Raw genomic sequence first — 25,751 nt, 5'->3', positions numbered from 1 at the left:
TCAGATTTTATATGTGAAATTGTAGAATTACAAGAACTGATGCAATATGACAGAAAATTATATATATATAGATAGATAGATAGATAGATAGATATAAAAGATATATATTTGTAGTTCAGTGGATTTGACATCTTTTTTTCTACGATTTTATTTGTTTTTGTTTTATTATTTGTTCTTTTTAGTTTATATTTCTATTTTACAGTTTCGTAATTTAACCATAATGTGTAACATAACGTGTTATTCGTTTTATATTAAGAATGAACATTTCCCTTTCTGTTGTTAAGGTTAATATGCAAATATTTATAAAAAAGAAATAATTACAAGAAAAAAAGAACTGACGCAACCCCAAGCAACGGCACTTTTACATTGAAATGTGGTTGAATATTAGCTAGTTTATTGCTGCTGTGTTTTATATCTGGCTTCACAGCACGGCTGCTCCAGTTCAGTCCACAGCTGTGTGTGTGTGTTTGGCGGAAGAGCGCGGAGAAGATGGCAGACGGAGCTGTCGTGGATGGAGACAAACTCAGCAAAAAGTACATACATTTATAACATTACAACGATTATGCTAATTCTGTACGAAACACTAAACATAAGTTTGCATGTGTGTATTGTATGGCTTAGCGCGACTTTCACTGCTGCGAGATTCGGAATAAAACGCATGCCGGGCAACGTGGTCAGTTAGATCCGCGTGAACACGGTTGACAGCGTGTTTTGATGCCGATTCATCGTGTATAATGTTTGTGCCAATTATTCTCTCTCGCCAGCATCTATGCGAATAAGTTTATTCTTGTAAATCCTCAAATGGCACAGCCGGTAGCACTTAGTTGTCCAAAAGACAACTTCATCCCCCATAATTCCGTGGAGGGTCTGCAGAAAGCTAATGGCGTATTTGTTTAAGAGAGGTCATAATTTTCCGTGACTCTTTAGTGTTTCAAAGAACCGATTCGGCGATTATTTTACGTCGTGACTTCGTAAACATATCTTACTGTAACGTCCCCGCGATTAGGCTATTAAAGCATCTTGTTTTTCGCCTTTATCAGTTAAGCTCTCTGAATGCTTTCACTATCGGTTTTAGGGTCATTACGAATTGGACAAAAGCTGAATTCGGAATCGCATACAGAAATGTTTAATGCTTGTATTATTGCCATGAAGGTAGCCTTAGATGCTGACGTGGCAATTAAAATATATAAATTACTACTACTACAACAGAAATAGTTAGAGTAGTATGCTGTTTCGAATTCAGCTAAAGAGATGGTTCTTATTTGTGAACCGACTCAAACGATTAATTGGAAATATTCGACTCAAAAGAACGACTCCTTCGTGGTCAGCTGTGTTTGTCGTTGTAAAGTAACATTATAATTGCAGTATTTTTATTTTAGAACTTGTCCATATGGTAACACTTTACAGTAAGGTTTTGTTAACATTACTGTAACATTTACTAATACATTATTAAAATCAGAAGTTGTGTGTTAAAATTATTTAATGAATAAGCTAACATGAACTTACAACAACAGTCATATTTATATTAACTAACGTTAACATTAAGATTATTACATACTGAAACAAATGTAATGCTCATTGTTAGTTAATGCAGTAACTAACATTAACTAATGGGACCTTATTGTAAAGTGTTACTGTCTACATTATTTGAAAAAACAACAACAATGATACCAATATGCATTTATGATAGTGAAAACTATTTCCAAAGTACAATGGTATCACCATATAATATCATTCTGGTACCGTGGTACGTTTTTGTAAGGGTGCAATAAATCTGACCCTAATTTTTTGTTTTGATTCATCAAATAGGGCGTTCGCATCATGTTGACTCTGGTCAGAATATGCAGGCTGCAAGCGTTCAGGGCTCAGACGTTTGCTCTTCCCAGTTCACAAAGCCTGCCTTTGCTTATTCAAGGAAGTCGCTGGAGAAGTGGCAAAAGGTTGGTGGTCTTTCCATTTAATGTGAAAAGCGACCAACCTTTTGTCACTAAAAAAATGTGCTTACTAGAGACTTCCACAGCATGGATGTGCAAGCTATTCGACAGCAATGCTAGTAGTGTTTCTCCGTGTGGTGACTGAGCTTCTACCCTGTATGTCTTTAGTGAGCTGAAAAGGCGCATGAAAGCTGAGAAGAAGGCAGCTGAGAAGGAAGCCAAGGTCAAAGAACAGCAGGAACAGAAGGAGACCAATGACAAGCCACAGCAAAATGCATATGGGGCTGATGAGGAAACCCTGGACCCAAATGTACGTTGAGTATTGATTATGGAAGTCACATAGATTCAGAATCAATTGTAACTGATTCATCTTACCTCTCATATTTTCAATACAGCAATACTTCAAGATACGTTCACAAGCCATTCAAGCCTTGAAGGGAACAGCTGAAGACCCGTATCCTCACAAGTTCAATGTGGACTTGTCGCTTACTGAGTTCATTGAGCGATATAACCACCTTCAGCCAGGGGAACACTTGACAGATGTTGTCCTCAGTTTATCAGGTAAATATTTTCTACTTGTATTTTAAGTAGTGAGGCACCAAAAGTTTTATTTTTGAAGGGAATGCACCCCCATATACCTACATTTGTTTATGTCTGTGCAAATAATTTCAATACAAAGGGACAATACAAAACACAGGTTTTGCTAAAAAGTTGTTACTCAAGGATGGATCAGTACAAACTGTTCGTGATCCAGCTTATACTCTCCGGAGCAATACTGGTCATGGCAGTAATGAAAGGGAGAGCACACACTTTATTACATTTCAGTTGTTTTATGGATATAAAGTTTACCAGTTTATTAAGCACCCCCCTCGAAAATGCATAAGGTCTGTATTCATTTTTTTACTGTTAGTTGTAACCAGTATTTTAGTGTAATTTGCTGTGCATATTCATGATAATGCAAGGGGGAGAGAGTTTATGGATAATACTTTAATGCACACTTCTTGTACTGTGTTATATTCAGCTCTTACTGTGATTTACTCATCAGTAAAGTTTTGGCCATCATTCGGACGGGGTCCACTACAAGAGGCTTGTATTAATAGTAAATAAAAGCAAGATGACAACATAAGTTATAACCATAATTAAATTAAACTATACCTGTTCTATCTCCATGCAGCATATATTCTCTGGCTCTGTAGGCATCATTGTCTGACTCCGGTTTGAACATATAAGGCTAAACACTGCTACTGACAGTTTCTGACATTTTCAGTGCGTGAGATTGTCCTGTTTTGTTGTTGCATGAGCTCTTGAAGCTCCGCCTTCTTGAAAGGGGGCCAGGAGCAGCAGCTCATTTGCATTTAAAGGGACACACACAAAAACAGCGCATTTTGCTCACCCCCACAAAGTGGCAATTTTAACATGCTATAAAAAATTATCTGTGGGGTATTCTGAGCTAAAACTTCACATACACACTCTGGGGACATCAGAGACTTATTTTACATCTTGTGAAAAGTGGCATAATAGGTCACCTTTAAATGGTGGCTGTAATAACAAGTTTTCAGATTTATTTAAACGTGCATTAAATAAAGAAGACAACAAGTAAACATGTAATGAATATGTAATAGTGCATACATTTAGTAAAATACTCCCCTTTAGAGTCATTATTTTATGGTCATTCAGTGGCTTTCCTGAGGTGTTAGTGTAACGTTAAAGGGATAGTTCACCCAAAAAATGAAAATTTGATGTTTATCTGCTTACCCCCAGCGCATTCAAGATGTAGGTGACTTTGTTTCTTCAGTAGAACACAAATGATGATTTTTAACAACAACCGTTGCGGTCTGTCAGCCGTATAATGGGTGTCAGTGGGAACTTCTTTTATAAGAGTAAATAAAACTTGCTTAGACAAATCCAAATTAAACCCTGCGGCTCGTGACGACACATTGATGTCCTAAGACACGAAACGATCGGTTTGTGCAAGAAACCGAACAGTATTTATATCATTTTTAACCTCTAAAACACCACTATGTCCAACTGCGTTCAGCGTTCGTTGAAGTATAAGTAGTATACTTCAGTAGTAGTGTTATATGAAGTATAACACTCATTGAAGTATAAGTGCGAGACATCACTTCCATCATCAGAACGTGTTTTTAGACCTCACCAACCGGATGCGCAAGGCAGTTGGACATAGTGGTGTTTTAGAGGTAAAAAATGATATACATACTGTTCGGTTTCTTGCACAAACCGATCGTTTCGTGTCTTAGGACATCAATGTGTCGTCACGAGCCGCAGGGTTTAATTTGAATTTGTCTAAGCAAGTTTTATTTACTCTTATAAAAGAAGTTCCCATTGACACCCATTATACGGCTGACAGACCGCAACGATTGGAGTTAAAAATCATCATTTGTGTTCTACTGAAGAAACAAAGTCACCTACATCTTGGATGCGCTGGGGGTAAGCAGGTAAACATCAAATTTTCATTTTTGGGTGAACTATCCCTTTAAGTGACAGTTTACAAGCTGTTTTATTGACATCTTTCCATGGTTGAAACACTGATTGAGCGATTACATGAGACATGATACATTTCAGTAAGTTGTACAGTATCTTTAAACACCTTCTGATACTCATTCAAGTTTATTTTGTGCTATAACTAGTAATAAAGAGGAAGAGATGATCGTTTCATGAAGCAGCTACAGTGATCTTTCACGCCACGTTAAAGAGTGCCAAAACTACAGTTATTGTTTGAGTTTTGTGATAAAATTGACAATTTGAAAGCTTTTGAATATCAAAAGTAATAATGCACAAGCTTATTGTGATTTGTTTTTTTTTTTTTTTTTTTTTTTTTTTTTTTTTTTTTTTTTTGGATGGCAGATGCACTACAAGTAATGTTTAGTGAAGATTTTTTTCACGCATCAGCTGAAAACCATCCACCCATCTGTCTGTTGCGTCCACATGGCTGACATGTTTGCCTGTTGCAGTTTATCTATGTTGTGGGCATGAAATACACGCTGATAGTCAAAATATGGCATCGGCGATTCGCTAATTGAACATCACTGTTTCGGTCAGTGATTTTGGTTCTCCAAAACAGTTTTTTTTTTATTTCAGCTGAATATTTTTGGTTGCTGAAAGTTCACTAATTTTAAGCAGTTAAAGAAATCTTCTGGGTTGAATACCACAAACGCCACAAGTCCACCCACAGGCGTTGCTAATGCTTAACATAAAGTTCATCCTCTTAAACATGTAAAGAATTAATATTTCTTTTACAAAAAGACATTTCTGCTGCCTGATCTGAAACATCATTTTAAAATACAGTTTGATAGTTTCCTAATTTTGTGCCTTTGTGTTTTTGCTTTATTGAAAGGTCGTGTCCACGCTAAGAGGGCTTCCGGTGCCAAGCTGCTGTTCTATGACCTGCGAGGAGAAGGAGTCAAGCTGCAGGTCATGGCCAACTCCAGGTCGGAATTGCACTCTACACCATCACGTTTCACAGTCATTTCACAATTGGATGCAGTAACGTAACCAGTGTTTTGTTCTTTTATTCTTAGGAACTACAAATCAGAAGAAGATTTTGTGCACATCAACAACAAATTAAGGCGCGGGGACATTATTGGTGTCCGGGGGAACCCTGGCAAGACAAAGAAGGGCGAGTTGAGCATCATCCCAGTGGAGATGACGCTGTTGTCTCCATGCCTTCATATGCTTCCCCACCTTCACTTTGGCCTGAAAGACAAGGTAAAGACTAGCAAGACACAGCAGAAACTAATATGGGTAACACTTTATTTTACAGTGTCATTGTTACACGTTACATGTAGTTACTGTAGTAATAGCTAGAAATTATGCATAATTACATGCAATTAACCCTAAACCAAACCCTTATCCTAACCCTTAAACCTATAGTAAGTACATGCAGTTAATTATTATTACTCAGTACTTAAATTACACTGTAATACTTGACACCTTAAAATAAAGTGTAACCCTTATATGTAACTGACAGGGACATACTGTATTATGCTTATTAAAAAGTGTTTACTACAGAAAGAATATACGTAAGTGCATGCAACTGAATGTAATGTTTTCGGACACTTAATTGCATGTTAATTACATTTATATGAAAATGTATTATTGTTTAACTTTAGAGCAATTTCATATTTACGTCTATTGTCTTTGAAATATGCTAAATGTGTACTTCTGAATTTACTGACAAGCAGTTATCGTAATGTAATTTCCATTGAAACTTGTATGTCATGTATTAAATATTTGTAATTACACATTTGTAACGATATTGCAATTTAGTACATTTAAAATAGATCAACTTTAAATATAATCAAATAACGCTACAATTAAAATTATAATTACTTACTTTACATGTGCTTTAGTATGTTAGTCAACACATCAAAAGATTAATAAAACAATGATTTACTATAATGTACTTTTAAAGTAAAATTTTTAATTTGTCATTATAAAGTGCATTTTTAAAAAGTACTTAAGTGTGTTAAAAACAGTCATGAATGTGTACTCTTAAGTGGCCTTTTATTTCATTAATATTCAAGTGCAGTTTAAAAAAAAAATACTATTCACTATATCTAATCACTATATATAAAAGTATTTTTTAATATTACTTATTGCTCTCTGCAGTGACATTGACTTTTTAGCATTTACACGCTGTCACAGTTGGCAGTAGATGCCCATTAATGATTTGATCTGATGTATTATGTGTTATGCAATGCATTCAGAGGAAGGATTTCAAGAAATCGAATGCTTCATTCGTCATTCATGATGTCACACATGCTGATCTGCATGATCTTTTTTTCGTTGTTCCTTTAGGAAACCAGGTTCCGTCAGCGATATCTGGATCTGATTCTTAATGACTTTGTGCGACAGAAGTTTGTTACCCGTTCCAAGATTATCACTTATCTCCGCAGCTTTCTGGACCAGCTTGGGTTTCTTGAGGTAAAGATGTTTTCCACAAGAACAAGCAGTGCAGATTGAGAGAGGTTTCCTTCGTTCCCCCATGTTTTACTGGTTGCGATTTATGAATGTGTTTTACAGATTGAAACACCAATGATGAATGTGATACCTGGTGGTGCTGTAGCAAAACCTTTTGTCACCCACCACAATGAGCTCAATATGAAACTCTACATGAGAATTGCTCCTGAGCTTTACCATAAGGTAAATGTGTCACTGCAGCAGCTGGTCAAATGTTGAAATTCTTGAGTTATATTAGATACCTAACTTTCATCAATGTTTCAGATGTTAGTAGTCGGAGGAATCGACCGCGTGTATGAGGTTGGGCGTCAGTTCCGTAATGAAGGCATCGATCTCACCCACAACCCTGAGTTCACCACATGCGAGTTCTACATGGCTTATGCAGACTATCACGACCTGATGGATATCACAGAGAAGCTTCTCTCAGGTCTGTTAGGCTACGTTCACACTGCATCATTCAGTTCTTTTAGTTCTCGCTCCTAGTACTTCTTAAAGGGATAGTTCACCCAAAAATACAAGACAAATACAGAGAAATATAAAATAAATACAAGAAAAAATACAGATAAGTCGCATCGATGTATAAGTCACATTTTATTATTACATTCTGAAATGTAAAATACATAAAACGAAATGTTTACAAACATAATGAACTATAAATTCCTCTCACTCCACAATATATTCTTTAAATGTAATTGCATTCAGAAAAGAACTGGAATGAAAAAAAAAAATATATAAAAAAAAAACAAATGATAACGACATTGATTATAAACAACATTTAACGCCAAGCCTAAACTAGTTTAATGTGAAACTGAAACTACCAGCATGTGTGCTATACAAATAAACTTGGGCTCATGTACATCGCTCATTCAGCACAAATCCAAATGTGTGTGCTTTGCATGTTTTGCGTGCTTGACGTTTACTGCATTACATAAGTCGCTTTGGAATATAAGTCGCAGCACATTACAGGTAACTTACTGTGGAAAATACAGTCCTCACCCTCATAAGACCTATAAGACTTCCGTTCATCTTTAGAACACAATTTTTGTTCATCCATTAAAAGACCATGCAACCAAAAATTTCAAGCTTCAAAATGTTAGTTTTTTTAATGAAAAGTAATTCATTCATATGGATTTCTATCTCTATTCATATGGATTCCTTTTATGATTTTTTTTTTTTTTTTTTTTTTTTTCTTTATGAACTTTTTGAAGTTTTGGTTGAGGGATAAAATCTCTCAGGTTTCATTAAAAATATCTTCATTAGTTATTTGTGAGTGCATGAGTGTACATATAAATATGTATATAAAGTTAATAAATGCAGAAGGAACTATAACTTTGGTTAGATTTTTGTTTGCATAAGGAAAATTCTGAGGATCTTCTGATTCAGTTCCTGTTAAGCTTATCTGTACTCTACATATTTCTCCAAGAACAAAAATTATTTCTTCATTAGTGTTCTAAAGATAAAGGGAAGTCTTGTGGGTTTGAAACAACATGCATAAGTAGTTGATGACAATGTTCATTTGTGGGTAAATTAAACCTTTAACATTTGATATTGACGTCAGTAGCAATTTGAACCACCATGATTTTTGAAGAAATATATCGATAGTTCACCCAAAAATGAAAAATCTCTCATCATTTACTCATTCTCAGGCCATCCCAGAGTTAAGACTTTCTTTCTTGAGATGAACACATGAAAATGTTTAGGAAAATAATCAATTTTTGTGTCCATAATATAATAGTCCATATAATGCAAACAAATGGGTGCCACTAGGTTGACGCTTGAAAAACATTAACCCATACGACTCCAGTAGATGAATCAATGTCTTCTGAAGTGAAACGATTGTTGTGTAAGAAAAATTATCATATTTTTACCTTTTTTGTTAAACTAATAAAGGGATAGTTCACACAAAAATGAAAATTTGTCATTTACTCACCCTCATGTCGTTCCAAATCCATAAGACTTTTGTTCATCTTCAGAACACAAATGAAGATAAATTTAATGAAATCAGAGAGCTTTCTGTCCCTTTATTGACAGCTATTCAACTACCACTCTGATGCTTCAAAAAGGTTGTCCAAATTTTCTGAAGAGACTTGATCACTTTATATGATGAACATAATTAATTTAGACTTTTATTCACACATAATAAATGCACACATCAGTTCTGATCAACAGAAGATTCAAGCATGCGAGAACCAGTGAGGTTCATTCTCGTGTTACGAAGCACATTTGAGCTTCCGCAAGAGGTTTGTTCTCCCGAGTTAAGCAGTTTCGGTTCAGACTAAATTAAATCTGTTCATCATATAAAATGATCAAGTCTCTTCAGAAAATTTAGACCAGTCCGCTCAATTCATATGGATTAGTTTTACAGTCTTTTCATGAACTTTTTGAAGCGTCAAAGAGGTAGTTGCGTAGCTGTCAATGGAGGGACGGAAAGCTCTCAGATTTCATTATTAGATCTTCATCTGTGTTCTGAAGATGAACAAGTCTTATGGGTTTGGAATGACATAAGGGTGAGTAATTAATGACAACATTTTCATTTTTGGGTGAACTATCCATTTAATGATTGCTTGCGGTCTACTGTAATACAAGCGTTCATGAGAGGGAAGTTGTGACATCATGTGATGAAGACATTGATTCACTGGAGTCGCATGGGTTACCGTCTCAATCGCTGTGTGTGATCACATGAGTTACACCCATTGACTTGCATTATATGGACACACAGATGGATTATTTTCCTAAAAATAGTTGTTTATCTGACGAAAGTCATATACATTAGGGATGGCATGAGGATTAATAAATGATGAGAGAATTTTAATTTTTAGGTCAACTATCCCTTTAATTCAAATCCGTTAATTTGTATAACATTGTGTTTGAAAGCACCAAGTGAGGTTTCTTTGTTGCTTTCACAGGAATGGTGAAGCACATTACCGGAGGTTATAAGGTGGTGTATCATCCTGATGGTCCAGAGGGACAAGCCCATGAAATTGACTTCACTCCTCCCTTCAGACGGATCAGCATGATTGAAGACCTGGAGAAGGAATTGGGAGTGAAGTTTCCAGCTCCTGACACCTACGACAGTGATGGTAAGAGTCAATAAACAAAAGAAGATCTGTTGAACCACTACATGAAAATTTTTAAAAAAGAGCTTTTCTCTTAAAAACTCATGTTTATTGACAGAAACGCGCAAGTTCTTAGATGACCTTTGTGTTCAGAAAGAAGTTGAATGCCCTCCTCCTAGGACGACTGCTCGTCTTCTTGATAAGGTATGACGCTCTGGCCAAAAACTGCCACTATAATTGAAATGAGCGACTGTGATGGAAAAGAGCTCACAAAACATTCTTAGTAAGATTCTTCTTAACTGCTATTTTCTTTTTATTTTCTAATTTAAGAATAAAGTTAAAAATATGTTGTATTCCCAAAAGCATTTCTTAAGATTGTTCTAAAGACAAAACATTAGAATGGTTTTAAAAATCATCGTAAATGTCCTCATAAAGTTAGGATAAACTCCAAATTATGTCATGAACCGGCAGCCAATCACCACTCCGGATCTTGCCTGTATTACGCATTGATGTCAGAAGCAGTGACGTTGCTCGAACTTTCCTTTTCAAACCGGAAGATACAAATTGCTCTAAAAAAAAAATGCAAAAATAACTAATCTCCACTTATGGATAAACTTAATGAGTACCTTTAGTGTTTTCAGTGTTGTGCAGCCTGTACACATCTTTAAAAAAAAAAAAAAAAAAAAAAAAAAAAGTGTTTTGGGGTTTCATGACCCTTTAAATTCCCAAGGTAAGATGGGAAAACACACATGATCATTGTCTTAAGTGCTTGGACAGGAGAATTAAAGATAACAAAATTAATACAATACATACAAAAATGCATACAATAATGTACACTTATTGATGTGTTTATTGTTGTGAGTTTTATTATGTATGGTTAGTTTAATGATTATGAACATGGTTCACCATAGAAAATCAAATCTATATTTATTGCATTATAAGCTAGCATCAATACTAAAGCTGGCACGGAGATATGTATAATTACAAACTAAAGTCACTATGACTGTTATCTATTTCTAAAGTAAGCTAACATTACATGTAGGATAAATGTATGTAACAAAGTTTCTGCGACAGCTCTCTAACGCGATTCGTCAGTGTCCGAATTCCTCGCTTCATTTTGTTCACTCCTTACTTTTTATAGGCTATGGATTCGAGAATCAGTAAACAAGTGAGTGGTTTCGGACACAGCAACACCGAGTCGACACCGAGAGTCGATTCCTGTACTGGAGTCCACCCCGACTCTGGGGCTATTCAGAGTCAAGGAATCGACTCTTGGAGTTGATTCCCCATCACTAGTTAATGCATTACCTCGTGTTACCAAATTAGACCTTATTGTAAAGTGTTACCTTTTGGCCTTAAATGGCAAATACTTGCTTGGCCACACAAAGCAAACAAGCAGACCAGTGAAACTGTATAATGCTCACAAAAATATGTATTAACACAAAAAGCACTCCATATCATGCACAACTTGAGCTTATTTACAAATGATGTACGTATACTTTGTGTTCATCTATATGTACACATTTTAAACTGATTTTGCCATATTGTTGTTGATAGTTGGTGGGCGACTTCCTGGAGGTGAAATGCATCAACCCAACATTCATCTGTGATCATCCACAGATCATGAGTCCTCTAGCAAAATGGTATGTGCCTGACTTTGATTTCTGGTTTTTCTCTGTATGGTTAAAATACAAATGATCTAATCCAGGGGGGTCCAATCCTGCTCCTGGAGGGCCAACGTCCTGCAGATTTTTAGCTCCAACTAGCTCCAACAAGTTTCTAGTGAGTCCGAATACCTTGATTAGCTGGATTCAGGTGTATTTAATAAGGATTGGAGCTGAACTCTGCAGGATAGTGGGCCTCCAGGAGCAGGTTTGGACATCCCTGATCTAACACATTCAACTGATGTTTTTTCTGTCTCTCCTCCTCAGGCACAGATCACAGAAAGGTCTAACTGAGCGCTTCGAACTCTTTGTGATGAAGAAGGAGATCTGCAATGCCTACACAGAGTTGAACGATCCTATCAGACAGCGAGAACTGTTTGAGCAGCAGGCTAAGGTGAAGCTCACTATCAAATACCTCATTTTCTGTGTTGATCTTGCACTAAAGATTAATTTCGAGGTACTTTCTCAGTTTTGTCCTAAGAAATATCAACCTATTGCAAAAATTCCAGTCATTTGGTCTTGGTTACTTCATTCTGAAAGAATATGAAAGCTGAGGTTTCATATCAGAAGTAACAAAGCGCAAAGCTTATTGCGATTTATTGGATAGGAGGTATGCTACAAAGCTTTGTTCATTAATCAACTGATAACAGCGTAGACTGAAGATTGATTTTTGGGGATTTTTAGTATCAATATCAGTTCTTCAAAATGAGAATAGATTAAAATCAAGAAATCAATATTTTTACCCCAGTTCTAGTAGTATATGTTAGCCTGCTTGGTTTTATAGCTGCTTTATTAAAATAAGTTGCAAAGAGTGGCCATAACACACCTTGTCTTTGCCCCTAATATTAACAAGCTGTACGGATTCTACGGAGCCCCTAATGGGATATGGGGAAAAAATGTGAGATTGGAGGAAAATACATTTCAATGCTTTTGAGTTCTCTCGCAATTGTATAGTTGGTTAATTATATTGTATATAATTTGCGAGCATCTGGAAGTCACTATCAATATGTTGGGTGGAGATCGCTTTTGAATGCACACTCGCTTTTTACTTTCACTTTCCGATTTTGCGATCACACATGCTCTATAGACCCCTATTCAGTTAGTAAACATTGTGACGTGGTTTTTTTGTGGGCGGAGCTTAGATGGAGGCAGAACGATTCCCCTGACCACTTCACTAACACTAGCTATCAAGATTTGTAAGTTTATTTTTTAAATGACTGGGGAAAAAAATTATTTTATCTGAATATGTAAGGTCACTCACTGTGTGGGACTGCGATTGTTATTTGAAAAAGTTAACTTTTAAAGTTAACAGACTGAACCAGATTGGTCGACCCGTATATGCTCACTCAATGGATGGACGATCTGACTAGATTACCTCCACTGAACTTATGGCAACTGTAGAAAGGGAGAGGACACAAACAGTTTACTTTTAGGTCTCTGGTCATCAGCTAGCAGTTACCTAACTGCTAGTTGTGTGACCAGGGCTTGACATTAACACCCGCCAACAGAAGAGCTCTCTCGCACACATGATCAGATCTCCTTGCGCTTGAATAGTCAAATACAAGCACACACAGATGTCAGAATGCCCATCGTGGTTATGGCTAAAGTGGACGTAAACAGGTGGGTAAAAACTGAATGTGTCAGCATATTACGTCCATGCATTCAGCAGCCCAATTAAATACCTGTCATTAATGTTAATCAATCGACAAAATATGTTAAATAAATGTTTATATGTTAAATAAACCTATGTATCTGAATTTTTTTTTTTTTTTTAATTTACTGTTTGTAATTTGCTTCATTGTTCTTTTTATATAGCCTAACAACAATAGCTTATAAAATTTCTCTCATTATGCTTATATTGCCCACCCCTTGCCCACCTATACATACCAGCTGATATACAATGTAGTCTTGATTTGGGTGGTCAATCTGCATTTGAAAGGGTTTTAAATCTTGTAAATCAAGTAAAATGACTCAAAATCAAGTAATTTAAGCATGCCAAAGTCAACTTTAATCATATAAAATGTAATTTCCCAACAGCAAAATTGTGGCCAGTGAACATGCTGAGTGGCTAGTAACTTTGGAAAACCACTAGCCACAGTGGCTGGTGAGCAGAAAAGTTAATGTCAAGCCCTGTGTGCGACTAACAAAGTTAGCTAACTTATGCGCTAAAAAATAGCGTTTTGTGAGAAGTCACTTAACTTGTTCCCCAATTTCTGATTAGATGGGCATACATGGGAAATCTTTAGATATGTAACCAAACGATAATCCATACCAACAAAAGACAATAGTTTATTTAACCTTACCTGATATGAAGTGTGCACTGCAAACGCAAGCATTTTTGATCGTTTCTGTCCAGTCCGCTCTTTTTAATGCTTTTAACCACTGTTGTGTACCAAATCCGCCGACATCGTCAGTCATCTTATTATCTTCACGTGATAAGTGAAATCTGATATACTGTAATCTAAATGACTACCACAGCAAGCCTAACCATGTCCTTCTAGGGTCTCCGTAGAATGCATTTTTCATCTTTTCTGAATTCGGATTCAGGCCCTAACAAGCTGCTTTGTCTAGAAAGTGACCTCCAGGTGAATGAATGTTTGTACTGTGTCCACAGGCCAAGGCAGAAGGTGACGATGAGGCGATGTTTATTGACGAGACCTTCTGCACTGCCTTAGAGTATGGCCTTCCACCCACGGCAGGATGGGGCATGGGCATCGACCGGCTCACCATGTTCCTCACAGACTCCAACAACATCAAGGTATGACCCATCATGACACCTTTTCATTAGAACTACAGGAACTAACACATTTTGGCCCTGTAAATCAATCAATCAAAGATGATTCTGTGGATAGTTTGAAATTAAAACCACATCTGATATGAATTGATGTGCTCTACTTCAGGAGGTGCTTCTCTTCCCTGCCATGAAACCTGAAGACAATAAACCGGCTCCACCTGCAGAGGGCACATCTGTGTAACTGACTTCATCTGAGTGAAGAAAACACACCCGAGGATTTCGTCCATCTTTGGATTTCTTGATTCAGCCTGAACTGTCCAATTTATTGTCACCGTTGAGGGTTATATAGCCTGAATATTTAAGACCTATGCACTGTCCATACTTAAGGGAAAGATTTCAGCAGTTCTTTTAACATATACGGCTCAGTTTTATGGGGAATAGGAACCATGTTTACCTGTCTCTGTTGCCCATTGTCGATTTCCTGCAGTTTTGTGGCCTAGGGTAATTAAACAAGATGTTTCTCAGACATGTTTGGATGTTTTATGATCTTCTGCCCAACTGTATTTTTTATCAAGCTCAAAATGGCTGTTCAATTGAATCATATTAAATAATGACTTAGACAACCCAAACGGTTTGTGTGTTTTGTTTCTATATCACAGATGAAGATAATCTCAATTTTCTCTCCTTTTCTTTTAAATAACAGAAAATTCCTCCTCAAAATATGCTATTTTAAAGCAGTTTTGTAATGGTAGTTGTCAATTTTTGAGTTTGATGAACTCTAAACTTCTCAACACAAATAGCCCCAACAAGTATGAATGTCAATGCATGAAATAAGTGTTTTACCCATTTATTTTATAGGATGTATAGTATTTGATATTTTAATATAATCAACATTATACTGTTTTATAAAATTATTTATGTGGACTGGTGTTGAAAATTAGCATGTGAGCTAAAACACTTAAGCAAGTGCATATGGTTTGTCCAATGTAACTGATGTCCATGTCAAATAAAAATTGAATAATAATAAAAATTATTTATACATTATGCTTAAGTAATGTGATATTTTGGATAGTCAATCATTAGTTCAACGCGTTTAATTTGATGAATTACACCTGTGGTTACTCTGCTACATCCAGTGAAAATCACCGGTTCATTAAAAGTAATTGGCAAAATGGCTAAGAAAAGTTATTTTAGTTCTGAGAAGTTTCGCTTTCTTAGTTTGCAGACCTCACTTGGTTTAGGATTATATCCATGGCTTAAATATCCACATATTTTTGGGCCCTTTCTAAAGAAACTTGGGTTTGGACTCCTTATATATCACATGTAAATAAACGTTGGTTTTCGATTTCTACTTGCTGTGCTACAGGCATCCTTTTGCTTTCGTCATGTTTGGACTTTGTATAATGGGTCATTTAGTCTGTGCCAATGTTCTTGTCGTTATCGATATCTTTATTCTAACTTATCAGCACCGTGAGGTCCCTGGTTTAGCGGGAGCGCGCTTCTTGCCTCTCTCGCGCGCCTCTCGTTCGGTCAAGTGCATCAGGCTGTTATTTCATGTCTGAAGCCCAGAGTCGGTGAAGATGGCGATGTGTGCGTCGCTCCGATGTGTTTCAGCAAACTTTTCGGCAGCATTGCCCCTGCTCTCGAGACCAGCACATATCTGGACGTGCCAAAATTCGCTAAGACCAAACATCTTAAGGACGCTTTACACGAGCTCGCGGCTTTCGGGAGGTAAAAACTTTACTAAACTCACGGTTCCCCGGTTTCTTCACATTTAGCTTTGCCGTAAGGACTGCAGCCATGCCTGTTTGCGTTTTGGTCTTTTCGAGAGCTTTAATGCTCTGGAATCTAAGGTGTGATTATCAACTGAATTGGTTTTGAGATTTAAACGTTGGTTATATTGCAACTTTGGTTCGTTTGTTACGTCATGAAGGTCTGCAGGCGTTTTGTACGTTTTAGTGATTTATTCGTGGTAAGATACTTGATTTTTCGAACTCTTCCATTTGTTTTTAGTTATTACATCTCTCTTTATTATTCTTATTTAAAGTGTTAAAAGCGCTACGGGTTATCTAACTCGTCCGTGTAAGAGGAAATTTTTGCTGACCCTTGCATCGGATCAAACTCGCCCGGCACTAATTTTCTCGGTTCGGTTTTATCATGTGGCTTTAATTATTTTGAGATTTTAAAATGTGGTTATTTAAAGTTAAGACCGTGCTGTGTCCCGTGCCTCTGAAGTTTGATTAGAGGCCCCTGACTCTACACGTTATATCTAACCGAAATGTCATCTCCAAATTTATGTGTGTGTATATGAAATGACACCGACGCATCACCTTCATTATGTTCCTTCAAGATCAAAAATAACTGGAGTGTTTTGCATAAAGCCCAGCCATGCTCCAGCATTCAGCCCTGCTCACAATCTGGTTTAAACCTGTATTGTTTCTGCATGGGCTGATGCTAGAATCCTCAGTTGAGGCATTGCCCTCTGGGAGTCCTCAGCAGCGGTTCATTGGTGTGCCAGACTATTTTCCTAAGAGCTATGTTCTTAATATGGAATTTATAATTACAGTTAAATCAAATTATGAAGAGTCAATGCTTTCTTTCTGAATCAGGTATTGTGCAAGGGATATGGAGGCATCATAGTGAAGTGGATGTTTAATATGAATCACTTGTTTTATCATGTGAATCTAATTTTGTAGTTTTTTTTTTTTTTTTTTCCCCTATAGAAATCCATGAATGGTATTTAAAAAAAACCTGTTTTGAAAGCCGGTTATTTTGCAATTGCCTGGCACAGACAACCATTCAGCATGACCTAACGAGACCATTTTACTGTTGCTTCCACCTTCAGTGACTGCGTCATGTTCGGTACAATGATATGAGAAGGTAGAGTTAGACAAATTTAAAAAAATAAAAACCCAATGGAATGGAAAGCCTGATCTGGAAATAATTAATGCATCGTTAGCCTTATAGAGTTCAAATGGTCAACTATTATCAGTCAGAAAGTTAATATTTATGTAATAAATGTCCCTGAAAGAAATGTGTCAGGTTTAAAGTAATCGTTCTTCAAAACATAAGGGCAAATAATGATGCTGTTCCAAACCCATAGGATTTGACACACACACATTTTTATTTATTTTAGAAGAATATCCTGGCCACTCTTTTCCATATAATGTCAGTCAACTTCGCTGTCAAGCTCCAAATGGACACAAAACATTTTGTTAAAGTAAATTAGCACGCAAGCCATATGGAGCGTTAGTATATGTCAAGTCTTCACAAGCTATGTGATAGCTTTGCAGAAGAAATTTTAAAGTGTTAGTTCACCCAAAAATGAAAATTAATTACTAGTTTTGAAGATGAACAAAAGTCTTACGGGTTTGGAACAAAATGAGGGTGAGTAATTAATGACATAATTTTCATTTTTGGGTGAACTATCCCTTTAAGTCATTAGGGTATGTTTCCACGACACTAATGTACTAAAAACACGGATCTGCGAATACGACTAAAAATGTATTATGCTGCCAGGCCAGTAGTTGGCGATGTCACGTTATAAAAAACACTACGCGCCTACAGACTGAACACGTAATACTCATCCGCAGGTCACCGTTTTCACAAATTCACATTATTGTAGTTTACACAGAGATAACGTATCGTTTTAAACTTGCACTTTCAAACCCTTTTTCAAAAGTTTGCGTTTTCAGGCCCCCAAAACGCTGTTGTCGTGTAAGTGAACGGCCAAAACGCATAAGTTTTTAGTTAAACGGCCCCTTACTGGAAGGTTAAAAGGTCCATTCTTTGTAATTGCATGACAAAAAATGACCAGTACAATATTTTAACATTTCCCCATTTTGTGTTCCACATAAGAAAGAAGTCACAAGTGTTTATAACAATGTTAGAACTAAAACGAAAAACCATTAAAAATTGTTTTTGGTAATTGAAATATAGTTGAAATAAAATACAAATATATACACTATATTGCCAAAAGTTTTGGGATGCCTGCCTTTACGTGCACATGAACTTTAATGACATCCCATTCTTAAACTGTAGGGTTTAATATGGAGTTGGCCCACCCTTTGCAGCTATAACAGCTTCAACTTTTCTGGGAAGGCTTTCCACAGGGTTTAGGAGTGTGTTTATAGGAATTTTTGACCATTCTTCTAGAAGCGCATTTGTGAGGTCAGACAGTGATGTTGGCGAGAAGGCCTGGCTCACAGTCTCTGCTCTAATTCATCCCAAAGGTGTTCTATCGGGTTGAGGTCAGGACTCTGTGCAGGCCAGTCAAGTTCCTCCACACCAAACCCGCTCATCCGTGTCTTTATGGACCTTGCTTTATGCACTGGTGCGCAGTCATGTTGGAACTGTTCCCACAAAGTTGGGAGCATGAAATTGTCCAAAATGTCTTGGTATGCTGAAGCATTAAGAGTTCCTTTCACTGGAACTAAGGGGCCAAGCCCAAACCCTGAAAAACAACCCCACACCATAATCTCCCCTCCACCAAACTTTACACTTGGCACAATGCAGTCAGGCAAGTACCGTTCTCCTGGCAACCACCAAACCCAGACTCGTCCGTCAGATTTCCAGACAGAGAAGCATGATTGGTCACTCCAGAGAACACGTCTCCACTGCTCTAGAGTCCAGTGGCGGTGTGCTTTACACCACTGCATCCGACGCTTTGCATTGCACTTGGTGACGTAAAGCTTGGATGCAACTGCTCGGCCATGGAAACCCATTCCATGAAGCTCTCTATACGCACTGTTCTTGAGCTAATCTGAAGGCCACGTGACTTCTGTGCACTGTGCGCTTCAGCACACGCTGACCCCGCTCTGTGGCCTACAACTTCGTGGCTGAGTTGCTGTTGTTCCCAATTGCTTCCACTTTATGATAACACTAACAGTTGACCGTTGAATATTTAGTAGTGAGGAAATTTCACGAATGGACTTATTGCACAGGTGGCAACCTATCACGGTACCATGCTTGAATTCACTGAGCTCCTGAGAGCGACCCATTCTTTCACAAATGTTTGTAGAAGCAGTCTGCATGCTTAGGTGCTTGATTTTATACACCTGTGGCCATGGGAGTGATTGGAACACCTGAATTCAATAATTTGGAGGGGTGTCTCAATACTTTTGGCAATATAGCGTATATAAATATTAGATGAAAAAACATATGCTGTGTTTGAAATCGCCCCCTATACTCTCATTCACTATTCCCTACATTAGTCCACTAATATAGTCCACTTGAAGGAGTGAATGAAACGAGTGAGTGAATTCGGATACTGAGTGCACCGAAAGGGCTGCAGATTTCGCATAGTTTGTGCTACTGTTTAATAATCTTTTGAAATTTAGCAAACTGGCAGCTCCAGTAGTAATGAATATTTATGTTGAACTAGCATGTTCAAACCTTTTAAACGATTTAATGATTAATTAAAAAGGAATTTATACCTGTATGATAATGCTGGACCAGCGCGGTTTGGAAAATGAATGGATGATTGATTCAGCTGCGGGCGCCATCTCCTGGCGAGACGCGGGAATTCATTCAGCACGTGACTCTCACAGTGCATTATGGGTATTCTCTAGCCGTTGAGCGTGCATCGGTTGTACACTCCTTATTGCGGTGCATTGTGGGATTGAATGAGTGCACTCAACATCGTCCACTATGGTTTCGGACACCACTACAAATGGTTGTCCCCTCAAATAGTGCCCTATTTAAGGGTATAGGGGGCGATTTCGGACACAGCCATACATTTTAAAAAACTTGAAAATTTTATATGTTCCCTTGGGAACTAATGGAAATTAAATGAAATACTGAAATTACTGAAACTGAAATGAAAATAAATGAAAGCTATAGAAATATTTGAAAAAAAAAAAAAAAAAGAATGATAAAAGCACAAACTAAAATTAAAGTGAAAACTAAAAATATAAAATAAAAGCTCAATCAAAATATTGATAAATATGATAATTGTATATAAATAATACTAAAATAACACTGTGAGAATGAGTAATTGACACAATTTGTAGTTTTGGGAGTGTTGTCACTTTAACCAAAGCCTCTTGAAGGCAAGCCTGCAAGGTTAGCAAAAAAGTGTAAAGCCTGCTAACGCTGCAGGTACGCAGGGAAAGAGACAAAAATGGATGTCAATGGAGGAGAGGCTGCACTGAATAAACTGCTTTTGTGGGAAAACATTATTTAATGAATCAACAGCCCATTGGCTAATCTTCAACATGTTTGCTCTTAAACATTAGTTTTGGATTGATCTATTTTTAGAGGTTACACCAGGAAAAAAGCTGTTTTGCGCAACAGGTATGATTCAGTTTACAGTGTTTCTTATTCATTTCTATGGTATTCACAAACAGTGATCAACTGTCGCACAACTCTGAACGAAATTCAGTGACGTCAGGGCTGTAAACGTGATTGGTTATCAAGGCACAAGTTAGCCGTTACGGTTTCTCCAATGGTAGAGCCACGGCACGGACCCTCGTATCTCCCAATAATAAGACCATCTCTGCTTCAACTAATTGTTCTGTTTATCTAGATTGTTTTAGAATTAAAATTCTCTTTATTAATCAAATTCTCTTGTCTTTACAGCTCTAAAGTTTACAGACAAACATGAGTGGGTGCGAGTGGAGGGGAGTGTGGGAACAGTCGGCATCAGCAACTTTGCTCAGGTTTGCTCCACTTTATAAATAAATGGGTGTTAAGACATGGTGTCAGTTCAGTTTCAAACACTTTATGCTTGTTTTTACACTTTACTGCTGAAACGGTATGCACCCTGTTAACTCGCTGTCTCATCTATGGGACGTGAGCCATTATATATTTAAATCAATAATAGCTTAGTCTAAACCTACACTAATCTAGACAAACTATATATTGGAAAACTATATGTTGGAAAGCTCTGAGATATAGTATTCATTTTTGGATAGAAATGACAGAGCAATAGCAATTTATTAATTTGTGACAAGAATATTCATCAGTGTCATAAGGCATGTTCAGACCTTTATTTTGAAAAAGCAGTGCACATGAAAAATCATGAAGAGTTCAAAAGATGACATCCATTCTATTTTTTGAGGGGAAAAATGGTCTAAAAATGTTTAAATACAAAGAAAAACAGATGCAACTGCAAGCTATAACACGCTGGTGTTTTCTCCGCAAGTTATAATTAGTTAGGCCATGTTCAGACTGCCAGCAAAAATCAATTTTTTTTTTCTTTTTCATATTCAGATTTTATCCAGATGGGTTTTTGAAAGTCTGGACAGCAAAAAAACAAAAAATGAAAAAAATTTTCAGGTGGTTTGAAATGTGATTCCAATCAGATTTTTACAGATGTGTGTCAGTCTGAATGCTCTGGCTGCTCATATTGGATTTCAAATTGTCTTTTGCATCACTCTTAATGTAACACACAACAATGATGTCAAAATTGGTGACTGAAAGTATTCATATGTTGTTCAAATGGTATTTCTAAAGATTTCGGCATTTTCCTGTGCGACGAAGGAGTTCTGCACTGCTACTTGACTCAATTTTTCCTGCATTGGTTTTGAAAGCCTTGTCACATACGTGGGTACGTCTATGTCTTTAACAAAGCAACCCATGCAGATAGGCCGGTTATATCTGGACACACAAATCTTATTTGATCACTTGCCATCAATAGTGCGGACACTCTGCCTGAAAAGATCTGATTTGAGAAAAAAATCCAGTTTGCCTGCAGTCTGAACATAGAGGTTGAATTCAAATCAAATACTGTCCATACTATTTCTAGGATGCCTACCTTATAAATATTGTGAGAAATATGGTTCAGATCACTCTAACCATATATGGAAACGGGTGTGTCCTTATATGGTCACCAATGGAGCCTGGATGTCATCTAGTGGAAAAGTTTGGTACTGCACCCACACAAAATCTTACTGAAAGCTCGTTTTTTGAGATATCAACCCAGATTTATGGCTTTGATTTTCTTGCAGTTTTTTAAAAATCCTGGCTTTTCCAAGCTTTATAATGGTAGTGAATGGGGGTCGAGATTTTAAAGCCCAAAAAATGCATCCGTCTATCATAAAAATAATCCATATGGCTCCAGGGGGTTAATAAAGGCCTTCTGAAGTGAAGCTATGGGTTTTTATAAGTAAAATACACATTTTTAAAACTTTATAAACTAAAATAACTAGCTTCCAGCAGACAACCATCTTTAAAACCATCATTAAAACCATCTTGAAAACCCTCTAATTCATGACCGTTGTTTTGTTTTGCTCTATCCTCTGTACTTCCGTGTTCATCATTGCCTCATGCGTCGAGTCAGAGGTCACTCTTCTGTCACAAATCAATGCATACGGCCGTCTGCCGGAAGCTAGTTATTATAGGTAATAAAGTTTTAAATATGGATATTTTTCTTACAAAAACCAATCGCTTCGCTTAAGAAGGACTTTATTAACCCCTGGAGCCATATGGATTACTTTTATTATGGATGGATGCATTTTTTTGGGGCTTCAAAATCTCGCCTCCCATTCACTGCCATTATAAAGCTTGGAAGAGCCAGGATATTTTTTAAATATATCTCTGATTGTGTTCATCTGAAAGAAAGTCATATACACCTTTGATGGCTTGAGGGTGAGTAAATCGTGGGATAATTTTCATTTTTGGGTGAACCATCCCTTTAAATTGGGTCTCTTTTTAAAGGAGACACTTGGCAGATTATTGTAGCAATTTAAGTTGGAAATGTCATTATTAGGTTTATGCTCAAAAAGAGTGGGACTGACAGTTTAGCAGGTTAAAGTCAGCATGAAACCAAATTCACAACAACATTTTACATTCATAATATGATGCATTTCCAAGTAAAACGAAATATTCATTAAGGAGGAGGAGAGGGAGAGGTTGAAACAATCATAATTTTAAAAGTTATAGTTGTTTTACATGAATGTTATTGCAGAATTTTGAGTTTAGTTTAATTGTCTTCCCCTTTAATTTCACCGTTCTTTCACCATAGGAAGCGTTAGGTGATGTGGTGTACTGTGGGCTTCCAGAAGTGGGAACAAAGCTTGAACAAATGGGTGAGAATCATTTGAAATCTCCCTCTTATGCCTTTTGCCTGTTACAGCACAGAAAATACGGATTGTGTTTGTTTTCCAGAGGAGTTTGGTGTTTTAGAAAGTGTCAAAGCTGCTAGTGAGCTGTATTCTCCACTGACTGGAGAGGTGACCGAAATCAACACAAAGCTGGCAGATAACCCTGGACTAGTAAATAAAACCTGCTATGAAGACGGTGAGTGCAGCTGAAATCACTAAAAACTCTACATACATGTTTAATATACTGCTAAAACATTCCTTTCTCCCTCTTGAAGGATGGTTAATTAAGATGACCATAGAGAAACCTGCAGAACTTGATGAACTCATGGATGAAGCTGCTTATGAAAAATTCATCAAATCCCTTGATTCATAAAGCTTTTCAGACCGTTATTGATCATTCAGAGCCTTTAAGGATTCATGACGGCTACTTTAGAATGCTGATGGTAGAATGAGTACTAATACAATTCTTTGAAATCTATTTATTTTGGTTTTGTAATTTCTTTTTCCACCAAAATAATCTTTTGTAAAGTGCTAGTTTAACAAACTTGTGAATTTTGCAGCCAAAAGCCAAATATTTCAAAGGGCTTTTGGATACAATTTGAGGTGCTTTAAATGTACTCAAACAAAGAGAGGGCTGCTTCTGCTGATTGTCTTAAATAGTACGTTTGTCAGTGTAACGTGACATGCAATAAAATCAAAAATGTAACATTTTGAGCCACAGTTTGCTTCTGTTCTGTGTTCAGATCTTACTCAGATTCAAATTGTCCTATGACACTAGTAACTTATTGTGCTCATACGTCTAATACATGATCAGTTTTTTTTTTTTTTTTTTTTTTTCATGATCAGTACAGCTCAACACATGAATGTGAAGCGTTGCTTCAGGAGTACCGTGATAATACTTACAGCAAATGCTTTCATCATATATTACCAAAATATCTACAGTACCATTCAAAAGTTGAGATGGGTAATGTTTTTAATGACATCTAAGACATCTCTTATGCTAACCAAGGCTATATTTATTTGATTAACTGTTTTCTGTTTGAATATATTAAAAAATGTCTTTTATTCCTGTTATGCAAAGCTGAATTTTCAGCAGTCTTCAGTGTCACATGATCCTTCAGAAATCATTCTAATTTGCTGATTTGCTGAATGATTGCAAATCTTATTTGAAAATGATTGTGCTGCTTAAAGTCCCCCTGTAGTCAATAATTTTATCCCTTAAAACACCAAATACACCAAAATGACATATTTAAATGTTTTTTCCTGTGGAAATGCCTTAAAATAGCTTGAATGTAACTCGACACCCTTGCTTCATTTAGTATATGCGGATCTATGAATATTCTAATTAGCCCCACCTCCACTCACTCGCACAAGCTCAGAGATCCACTCGGTCAACTTACTGAGGTAAATGCTGCACAATGGTATTAGTTAATGATATGCTAAAGCCCGTCGGCATGTTGACGTGATTGGTTACAAGGTAGTTTGTGACGTAAGAATCACCAGCGATTTCAAACCGTGTTTTTAGATCACTGCAGTCTTAAAGAGAAAATACTCAGCAATGGTGTTTATTAATTTGCAGATGGTTTGTCTTAAAGCATATTAAAAACACAACATAGACATATAAACAACATTAAAAACTTGATTTTCACCACAGGGGGACTTTAATATTTTTGTGGAAACCATGATTAATCTTTTTTTTCAGGATTCTTTGAATAGAAAGTTCAGCATTTATTTGAATATATTTTTTGTAAAAATTATAAATTTTAATCAGGGTTTGCTGAATAAAAGTTTTATTTTCTTTCTCTCCCCAAACTTTTGAACATTAAACATTATCACAAGAAATGCACCACACCATTGTTTGTTTCTGATATTTGTTTTCTTTATGAGCAAATGGCACTAAAATAATTTGAGGCAGTGTTTTGTTGTTGTACTGTACAGTATGTGCTGTATGTTTTGGGAGCTTGATGCTGAGAGAATATAGAGAAGGAAGTGCACACATTCAGAGGGGAATATGGCCGCCTCCCAGCCCAGAACACCTTGACCTTTGCCCTTAGATTAAAACACTGATGAGTTTCAGTGTTCCAATGATCAATGATTAATGAAGGGGTGATCATATATTATCTTTTTCTGCCTAAAGAAAATCTGAAACCTGTGTCCAGATTTCACATCAGATTTCTTAGGAAATATTAACTCTTTGACCAGAAGGACACTTACTAATATGTTTATAATGTTACTTATTTTTGGTCACTATATACAGATTGTATTTGTAAAATTGATTAAAAGTTCTTGAAACTCCATGTAATGCAACCATCTCCGGTACCAAATAAAATATGGCTAAT

General features: G+C 36.7%; 2 protein-coding genes across 3 annotated transcripts; both read left to right on the top strand.

The window, feature by feature from the left end:
• Positions 1 to 373: 373 nt before the first annotated feature.
• Positions 374 to 14,997, top strand: kars1 (lysyl-tRNA synthetase 1). Of its 2 annotated transcripts, XM_051899710.1 has the most exons (15): positions 395 to 533; positions 1,810 to 1,940; positions 2,103 to 2,244; positions 2,330 to 2,495; positions 5,290 to 5,383; positions 5,474 to 5,660; positions 6,753 to 6,878; positions 6,978 to 7,097; positions 7,179 to 7,341; positions 9,821 to 9,994; positions 10,089 to 10,174; positions 11,528 to 11,613; positions 11,902 to 12,028; positions 14,249 to 14,392; positions 14,535 to 14,997. In XM_051899710.1, the coding sequence occupies exons 2-15, from the start codon at positions 1,822 to 1,824 to the stop codon at positions 14,607 to 14,609; spliced, it is 1,809 nt and encodes a 602-aa protein (XP_051755670.1). In that variant the 5' UTR covers positions 395 to 533; positions 1,810 to 1,821; the 3' UTR covers positions 14,610 to 14,997. The 2 variants fall into 2 exon arrangements, with proteins under 2 accessions (XP_051755671.1, XP_051755670.1); XM_051899711.1 differs by lacking the exon at positions 1,810 to 1,940 and having other exon boundaries at positions 374 to 533.
• Positions 14,998 to 15,830: 833 nt separating this feature from the next.
• Positions 15,831 to 24,118, top strand: gcshb (glycine cleavage system protein H (aminomethyl carrier), b). The gene is made up of 5 exons (XM_051899709.1): positions 15,831 to 16,099; positions 20,948 to 21,027; positions 23,334 to 23,397; positions 23,477 to 23,608; positions 23,688 to 24,118. The coding sequence occupies exons 1-5, from the start codon at positions 15,949 to 15,951 to the stop codon at positions 23,783 to 23,785; spliced, it is 525 nt and encodes a 174-aa protein (XP_051755669.1). The 5' UTR covers positions 15,831 to 15,948; the 3' UTR covers positions 23,786 to 24,118.
• The last annotated feature ends 1,633 nt before the right edge of the window (positions 24,119 to 25,751 follow it).

The sequence above is a fragment of the Ctenopharyngodon idella genome, chromosome 7, assembly GCF_019924925.1.
Source record: "Ctenopharyngodon idella isolate HZGC_01 chromosome 7, HZGC01, whole genome shotgun sequence".
NCBI classification, from domain to species: Eukaryota; Metazoa; Chordata; class Actinopteri; order Cypriniformes; family Xenocyprididae; genus Ctenopharyngodon; species Ctenopharyngodon idella.
The sequence above is the reverse complement of the archived record's forward strand: the minus strand, read 5'-3'. Positions and strand labels throughout refer to the sequence as shown.

Coding starts and splice junctions, on each gene's coding strand:
- kars1 (XM_051899710.1), top strand. CDS start 1,822: ATGTTGACTCTGGTCAGAATATGCAGGCTGCAAGCGTTCAGGGCTCAG. Junction 7,342..9,820: donor CACAGAGAAGCTTCTCTCAG/GTCTGTTAGGCT, acceptor TTGCTTTCACAG/GAATGGTGAAGCACATTACC. Junction 14,393..14,534: donor CAGACTCCAACAACATCAAG/GTATGACCCATC, acceptor GCTCTACTTCAG/GAGGTGCTTCTCTTCCCTGC.
- gcshb (XM_051899709.1), top strand. CDS start 15,949: ATGGCGATGTGTGCGTCGCTCCGATGTGTTTCAGCAAACTTTTCGGCA. Junction 16,100..20,947: donor GAGCTCGCGGCTTTCGGGAG/GTAAAAACTTTA, acceptor TTGTCTTTACAG/CTCTAAAGTTTACAGACAAA. Junction 23,609..23,687: donor TAAAACCTGCTATGAAGACG/GTGAGTGCAGCT, acceptor TCCCTCTTGAAG/GATGGTTAATTAAGATGACC.